Below are 8,932 nucleotides of genomic sequence, written 5' to 3' on the forward strand. Positions count from 1 at the left end.
CCTGTTGTGTTCATCCAGCTCTACACCTTGTTATCTCAGATTCTCCAGCATCTGCAGTTCCTACTATCTCAGAAAGAAAATCCAGTTGGTTTATGCGTCATTTGCTTTCCAATTGCAGGAGGAAGACTGTCAGTTTATTGTCTGACTAGGCAGCATGGTGGCTCAGTGGTTAGCATTGCTGCCTCTCAGTTCCTATGGGTTCGATTCCAGCTTTGGGAAATCCTAAGTGTGAAGTTTGCATGTTCTCACCTTGTCTGTGTGTGTGTCCTCTGGGTGCTGCAATTTCCTCCCATAGTCCCAACTTGTGCAGGCTAGATGGATTGGCCATGCTAACTTGCCCCATAGTGTCCAGGGATATGCAGGCTGGATGGGTTAGCCATGGTAAATGAGGGTTGCAAGATAGGGTAGGATGATGGGTTTGGACTGGATGCCCTTCAGAGGATTGATACAGACCTGATGGGTCATACAGTCATACAGCATGGAAACAGACCCTTCGGTCTGTCTCATCTGCGCCAACCAGATATCCCAATCCCATTTGCCAACATCTGACCCCTATCCCTGTTAACCCTTTCTATTTGTGTACCCATCCAGATGCCTTTTAAATGTTGGAATTGAACCAGCCTGCAACACCTCCCCTGGCAGCTCGTTCCATACACTCACCACCCTCTGCGTGAAAAAGCTACCCCTCAGGTCCTTTATAAATCTTTCCCTCTCACTTTAAACCTATGTCCTCTAGTTTTGACTCCCCCATCCTAGGAAAAAGACCATGGCTATTCACCCTATCCACGCCCTGCATGATTTTATAAAGCTGTAAAGGTCACACCTCTTTCCACACTGTAGGGATTCTATGACTACCGGCTGGAGTCTGGTCATGAGATGAAATCTCCAGGAATTGATTTCGTCACAGTTGGCAACCCTAAATGGTGCCATCATTTTGCCTGTTACAATCTGTATTCATAGGTAGGAATAGGGAGTGAGCAGTCTGACCTGAGGACTTCAAACTGCAGCCGTATGAAAAAGACCACCTTGTTTGACTAGCCTGTTACACCCTCCTGACAGACGGAGCATGTGATTAGACTTTTTCTACCTGCCCCTCTATCCTGTTACGTCTTACATCCATGAAGAAGCAAATCTCAGCACCTATAGGGGAATATATATCCTGCAAAATTCCTCATCCACCTCTTCTAGTGATCCAAATGAAGCTGGAAGATCATGGATCAAAAGTCTAGTCTAGTCACACTCTACGATTCAGAATCATAAGATTTTTATTTTGAACCATTTTGGAACTCCTGTAGTCCAAATAATTACAAAAGGAAGCAACGAAGTTGGAGGGATATGGGCCGAGTGCAGGCACGTGGGACTGTATACTTTGGGAGCATGGCCGGCATGGACTGGTTGGACCGAAGGGACTGTTTCCATGCTGTGTGATTCTATGACTCTAACATGGTTTAATGCCCTCATCCTGGTCCTCTGTTTAAAACTGGTATCTCTTAATCTCAAGCAATCTCTCAATAGGTGTAATATGGTGCTCTTCTGTGATTTTTATCTAAATCTCTTACCAGATCACCGCAGTTGCTCAAGCAAATAGATGAAGCTTATTGGAGTAGTCTTTAAAACCAGGAATTATTCTTTTAACTCCCCTCTGGACCTTGTCCAAAGCCAACATTCAGAAGTTGGGTTGAAGTGTGCCTGTGTAGCTGTCTCTGGAACTGCATTATCGTAGAATCATACAATCCCTACATTGTGGAAGCAGGCTATTTATCCACACCGACCCTTCAAAGAGGGTCCCACCCAAACCCATCCCCTAGTCTATCCCTGTAACCCTGCATTTTCCATGGCTAATCCACTTAGCCCACACATCCTTGGACACTACGGGCAATTTCACATGGCCAAACCACCTAAACTTGCACATCTTTGGACTGTGGGAGACATGGGGAGAATGTGCAAACTCCACACAGTAGCCCGAGGCTGGAATAAACCAAGGTCCCTGGCACTGAGGCAGCTGTACTAACCAGTGAGCCACCGTGCTGTCCTTATGCTGTTAGAGAAATGAATAATTATTTCTTTCCCATGTTCATTTAAGTCACAGATAACTGAAATGACACACCATTTGTAGTTTATGCTGGGCCTGTTTTGCTTTTAACAGCAGGGTTTCCCAGACTGTAGGTTGTGACTCTCACTGGGGTCATCAGAGGGTTCTGATGGAGTCTGACTCTCAACAACCTCAGGGTTTCTTTAAATCCTGCATGTTCTTTGACAAACGTGTGTGGCCTCACTGCCTGATATTAATAGGTTGCAACCTGTCTGCAAGCAAAATTAATGGGAAGTAGCTGTGTACTTAAAAAGCCAGTGGATTAAACATACCGTACACAGCTCCACCCCCTTACCACTGTCACGGGTCTCTGGCACCCCCCTCTCCCTTTATGCCCTGCCTTCCCAAGGGCATTTCCTCCATACCCAACCTCCTCCTACAAGCATCTTCCCTCAACATCCCCCACTTCCCGTAGCATCTCCTCCCTTGGGTTGGGGGTCTCGGCGTTTTTTCAGCCCCAGAATAGGGGTCACAATGAGACCAGTTGAGCTTTGCCTTACACCATGACTTGGTTCACCAGGAATCCTCATTACCTGCACTGTCTGAACTGATGGGAACATTTTTCTCTGTCTATTTCCACCCCCGCCCCACCCCGTCTGTGTTTCTCCTCTCTCAGGTTTCGTTCAATAACTTCCTGGCTCTGAAGGAGTTCTTCCGTCTGTTCCCTGAATACAGCAAGAATAGTTTCTACATCACAGGGGAGAGTTACGGAGGGATCTACGTGCCAACACTGGCAGAGCGTGTCATGACTGATCGCAGCATCCGTTTTCAGGTGGGGAGTCACGCAACGGAAAAGCGTAAAGAAAACGCCAGAAAGTTTTCAGTTGGTCAGGCACCATTGGTGGGGGTGGGAATCCCAGTTAATACCCCATGTCAGTGACTTTTTGTCTCCATAAATGGCTCAATGCTTGTTTTTCTTGATTAGAATGGGGGAAATGGGATGTGTAGCCATCCCGATGGGAGTATCCTCTACTGGTGAAATGTCAGAGTTCAAGACCATTTGAAAAGTAACTCAAGTTTTCAAGAGCCAATGTTACCCTCAACTGACATTGCTAATAACAAAAAACCAGGTTGTCTGCTTGTTGCTGTTTGTGGGATCTTGCTGTGCATTATTGGATGACCATGTTTCCTACATTACAACAATTACTATATGTCACAAGCACTTTGGAATGTCCTGCTGTCAAATGCATGCAGTCTGTTTTTTTTTGTTTTACTTCAGGGAAAACCGCAATCCTTTTGGTTTCACTTCAGAGGAGTCCAGGCCGGCATTAATTGCCCATCCTGTCTTCGCCTGAAGAAGGTGTTTTCCAAGTGGTTTCCTTCGTTGTGATCATATTCTGTGTCTTACTGGAAGAGTTCAGGTGTTTAGTAATTAATGGCATCAGACCAGCAACTCGTGATTATAATTCTGCTATGAAAATTGTAAAAGTCAAGTTGTTGCATGGCAACAAGAAGCTGTTGGGTTGTTGTGAAATAATCTCCAGGGAAATAAATCTGTTCCTTACAGCTGGTCCAGTTTACATGTGACTCCAGTCCCACACTAGAAGGTGGATCGTCCTCATATTTAGCTGCACGCTCGTGATGCCAAAGGCTATGGGCCAAGTGCTGGAAAATTGAAATACTTAGGGGCTTGTTTTAGTCTGTGGGCGGCACGGTGGCTCAATGGTTAGCACTACTGCCTCACAGCGCCAGGGACCTGGGTTCGATTCCACCCTCGGGCAACTGTCTGTATGGAATTTGTACATTCTCCCCATGTCTGCGTGGGTGTCCTCCGGGTGCTCTGGTTTCTTCCCACAGTCCAGGGATGTGCAGACTTGGTGGATTAACCATGGGAAATTCGGGGTTACGGGGTCGGGTCTGGGTGGGGTGCTCTTTAGACAGTCAGTGTGGACTTGAAGGACTGAATGGCCTCCTTCTGCACTGTAAGAATTGTATGACTGGCACAGATTCAATGGGCCAAAGGACCTTTTCCTGTCCTGTTTGACTCTATACTGTCCTAAAGGCATCTGAGTAATAAATGCTACTTTTTCAGAGTAGCCTTCATCTCAAGAACTAATCTGAAATTCTTCATTTCATTCCCCCTGCCTTCTCAATTCTAGGACAATCTGAGCCCAGTCCCTCAGGATATTTCCCCACAATCCAGTAACCATGACACTGGATGTTGTCCTGCTTCAATCCAGACCAACTCTCCATGCAAGTAGCTGGCCAGTGTGGTTTAATGTGCTCTTGGGTCAGATCATCAGACAGATCTCCAATTATGAACAACGGCTTTCTAAATTCGCTTGCATTTTCCATCATTTCCTGGGCAGCCTAGTCAATGCATTTAACAGGATTGGGTAGGAAAGATGCAGAGAAGCTATTCACTGTTGCAGGGGAATCAACCAAAGAGTTCAATAGCTCTGTAGGATGTGGATTCAGGAAGCATTCATCTACTGGAAGACAGTGGAAATCTGGAACTTTCTCCATTAAAGGCTATGGATATTGAGATGTTAGTTAGGTAAGGATATAGAGGGCATCGAATAAAGGTGAGTACATCTTTTAAAGAAGATTAGTCATGATCAAACTGAATGAGGGCCAATACATCCCCTGGTTCCTTTGTTCCATAGTAACGTTAATGTTAATGTTGCTTTTCCAGGGAATGGCTGTTGGAAATGGATTATCCAGCTGGGAATACAATGACAACTCTTTGGTTTACTTTGCTTTCTACCACGGCCTGTTGAGATCCACGTGAGTAGCAACAACTCTGATTTTGAGCCTTGAGCTATGCTTTGTGTGGTTTAGTGTTGCTGCTGTTGAGAGTTCAGGGCACCAGGGGGCGCAGGTTTGCCAAATATCATGCACCTTTTCAAATGCAGGGCTTCTAAAATGTTGCCTTCTAGCTCCTGGGCAGCTGGATTAATATAGCGGAAGCCTTTTGAGCTGGGAGACTGCTTCATAAGGCTGAAGTTGATGAGGATGGAAACAGTGCTAGATAAACTTAGTAGGTCTGGCAGCATCTGTAGAGAGAGAAACAGTTATGTTTCAGGGCTGACTCTTCACCTGAGCTGAGGAAAGTGCAAACTTGCTGCATTCCAGGCCCAACATTGTCATTAACACATGCTGCAGTTTGATGTTTGCAGTTATTTAATGAAACACCTCTACCTTGGAGGTGGAAGGTCTACTCTCTGACACTTCCTCCTGCCTGCCCCCAGACTACAACCTCACCATTAAACATCAGGCCATTTTTTTCCATGCCTATCACTAACCACCTCTTTCCTCCATATCCTTCACACCCATGTCCCCCTGCTCCTCCCCAAGATCCACAAGAAGAGCTTTGTTGGCAGCTCCTTCATTGCAGCTTGCTGCCCCCTCACACAACTGGTTTCCTCCAACCTTTTGGAAGATTTTTCTTCCTTTGTCCAGCCTTGTGAAGACCCCCAGCACCACAACCACAGACCCTCACTTCTCATTTTCCCACTCCTTCTCATTTCACTGACATAACCTACCACATGTCTAACTTCTCCCAACTCTAAAAGATGCTCCCAGACCTCGTATATTAATACAGAGCAAACAGAAGAATTAGGAGGAGGATAAGGCCATTCAATTCCTTGAGCATGTTCCACGATTCAGTGTGATCATGGTTGACCCAAACATAAATCTCAAATCCACATTCCTGCTTGATCCTGATCGTCACCTTTTACTCCTTTACTCACCAAGAATCTATTTACCACTATCTTTTTAAAAAAAACAAAGACTCTAACTCTGTCATGTAATAACAAGACATTTTGAAAATACCAAAGGGATTACACAGTCAGGATGGATTTATGAGGTAAATTGTTTCTGACAAACCTGCTGAATGTTTTTCTTAAGAAAAACAGTAGACTAGATAAGGGAGTACCAGTGGGTGTGGTGTATTTGGACCTTCGGAAAGCAGTGGATAAAGTTGAAACATGGGATTGGTAATGGAACGGATTGAGAATTAGTTAGCTGTCAGGAAAAGGTTCAAATAAATAGGTCATTTTCAGAGTCGAAGGCATTGACAAGTGGGGTACCACAGGTTTCAGTGCTTGGGCCCCATATGTATTATATATAAAAATAATGTTAGAATATGTATGGATATGTAGAGTAACAGTTTGAATGAGGGAATCAAATGTGATATTTCTAAGTTTACTGATGACATAAAACTAAGTGGGACAGTGAGTACTGCAGATGATGTGAGGGGGTGAAGAAGGTAAATGCATGGTTAATGTGGTTTAACATGGACAAGTATGACTTTGCCTTTCTGTTCTTCTGACTAAGTGGACAGAGTATTATTTAAATGTTGACAGATTGGGAAAGGTAGATTTGGATGTCCTACACCAGTCATTGAAAGCAAGCATACAGGTGCAACAAGCAGTTAGGAAGGTAAACAATTGGCTTTCATTACAAGAGGGATTGAGTACAGAGCAAAGATGTCTTACTGTGGCTGTGTAGGGTCTTGGTGAGACTACACCTGCAGTATTACATGAAGATTTGGTTTCCTTGCCTAAGAAAATCTATCCTTGCCACAGAGGGAGTGCAGCAAAGGTTCACCAGACTGATTCCTGCATAGCAAGATTTGTTGTACGAGGAGAGATCGGTTTGACTGGGCCTATATTCAGAGGAGTTCAGAAGAATAAAAGGGGATCTCGTTGATATGGGGTTGGAGAGACTGGATCCAGGAATGATGTTTTAATGCAGCTGAGGGTCCAGAACAAGGTGTCAGGAGATGAGATGGACTGAAATGATGAAATATATTTTCACTCAAAGGGTGGTGAACCAGTGGAATTCTCTCCCACAGAAAACTATGAAGACCAAGTCACTAAATGTATTCAAGAATGAAGTAGATTTCTAAAAGCTGAAGGCATCAAGGGATACAGGGAGAGACCGAGAGTATGGTGTCGAGTTTGAGTATCAGCCATAATCAAGTTGAACGGCAGGGAGGATTCAATGGGCCAAATGGCCTTCTCCTCCTCTCTATGTTTCTATGTTTCCACCCTCTTGTCAGGAAGAGTTCTGAAGACTTACAACCCTCTGAGGGAAAAACATTTCTCCTAATCAGAGTTTTAAATGGGCGACCCCTTGTTTTTAAACAGTGACCCACAGTTCTAGATTTTCTATCAAGAAAACATGCTCTCCACATCCTCTCGGTCAAGGCCACTCAGGATCTTCAACCAAGGCTCCTCTTCAAGTTCTAAATTCCAACTTTCTTCATAAGACAACCTGCCCACTTCCAGGTGTTAATCTAGTAAACCATCTTTAAACTGCCTCCAATGTATTTACTTCCATAAATAAGGAGACCAAGAATGTACACAGCACTCCAGATATTGACTCAGTGTCCTGCAAAACTGAAGCACACCCTCCATTCTTTAGTATTCGATTCCCTTGCAATAAATGATATTCCATTTGCTTTCCTGCTTACTTGCTGTAACTGCATACTGTCATTTGCAATTCATTCACAAGGATACTCCAATCTCTCTCTGTGGTCCTTCACAATTTAGATGATGTTCTGTTTTGTTCTTCCTGCCAAATTGACAATTCCACATTTTTCTCACATTATGCTATATTTGCTACATCTTTGCCCACTCGATTTCTCCTCTTCGTTCATGGGATGCAGGTACTGCTGGCTAGGTCAGCATTTATTGCCCAACCCTAAAATCACGTGAACTGAATGGCTTGATGGGTCTTTTTCCATTCCCCAAGAAAAGGCCCATTGACTCCTCCTGTCTGTACCAGAGATCTTAAAAGTTAAAGCTATCCACATTGCTGTGTGTCTGGGGTCCAATGTAGGCCAGACTGGGTAAGGACAGCAGATTTCCCCCCTCTCAAGCAGATTTATGAACCTAAACCTAAAGCCCTTCTGGAAATCTAATGTTGTACATTCACCTGTTACATTCTGAATAAAATGGATGTCACTTCTTCAAAGAGCTCCATTAGTTAAACATGATTTCCCTTGTCAAAACCACATTGATTCTGCCTGATTTCCTTGCCATGCTCTCGATGCCCTGCTATACTGCCTTTAATTATAGCTTCTAAGATTTTCCCTCTGGATGTTAAGCTAACTAGCCTGCAGTTTCCTGCTGTCTGCCTCCCTCCCTCTTTAATGGAGTTACATTCAACATCTTCCAGTGTAATGGGATTTTCCGCATGGAAGACATGTCTCGTGGAGTCCCACACTGATGTTTGTGAGAGTTGGGCATAGCAGAAAACATGTCTTTCAAATGATACCTGGCCTACTTCTGATCTGTAGACACTGCACTTGCTATGTTTGTATCCACAGCCTCATAGAATCCCTATAGCGTGGAAACAGGCCAATCAGTCCAATCTATACCGACCTTCCGAAGAGCATCCCATCCAGACTCACTCCCCCGCCTCCCCCACATACACTCCCCTTATCCCTGTAACACTGCATTTCCCATGGCCAATCCATCTAACCTGCACATCTTTGGACTGTGCGAGGAAACTGAAACACCCAGAGGAAACCCATGCAGAAGCTTTTTCCCAGAATGGGGGACTCAATTACTAGGGGTCACCATTTCAAGGTGAGAGGGGAAAAGTTTAAGGGAGATATGCGTGGAAAGTTCTTTACGCAGAGGGTGGTGGGTGCCTGGAACGTGTTGCCAGCGGAGGTGGTAGAGGCAGGCACAATAGCATCATTTAAGATGTATCTAGAAAGATACATGAATGGGCAGGGAACAGAGGGATACAGATCCTTGGAAAATAGGCGACAGGTTTAGATAGAGGATCTGGATCGGCGCAGGCTTGGAGGGCCGAAGGGCCTGTTCCTGTGCTGTAATGTTCTTTGTTCTTTGTTCTTTGTTCTTTGTTCTTTGTTCTTTGTTC

At 44.6% G+C, this 8,932-nt stretch overlaps 1 protein-coding gene across 1 annotated transcript in view; it reads left to right on the plus strand.

Annotated features, from left to right (window-relative positions):
• The first annotated feature begins 2,627 nt into the window (after nucleotides 1-2,627).
• The window catches only part of LOC109938362 (lysosomal protective protein), a 34,528-nt gene continuing 28,223 nt past the window's right edge, over nucleotides 2,628-8,932 (plus strand). The window contains exons 1-2 of the mRNA XM_048608194.1: nucleotides 2,628-2,864; nucleotides 4,728-4,819. Coding sequence (XP_048464151.1) covers nucleotides 2,643-2,864; nucleotides 4,728-4,819 — 314 coding nt within the window. The 5' untranslated portion in view covers nucleotides 2,628-2,642. The remainder of the gene's footprint in view (nucleotides 2,865-4,727; nucleotides 4,820-8,932) is intronic.

Source organism: Rhincodon typus, chromosome 19 (genome assembly GCF_021869965.1).
Source record: "Rhincodon typus isolate 14 chromosome 19, sRhiTyp1.1, whole genome shotgun sequence".
NCBI classification, from domain to species: domain Eukaryota; kingdom Metazoa; phylum Chordata; class Chondrichthyes; order Orectolobiformes; family Rhincodontidae; genus Rhincodon; species Rhincodon typus.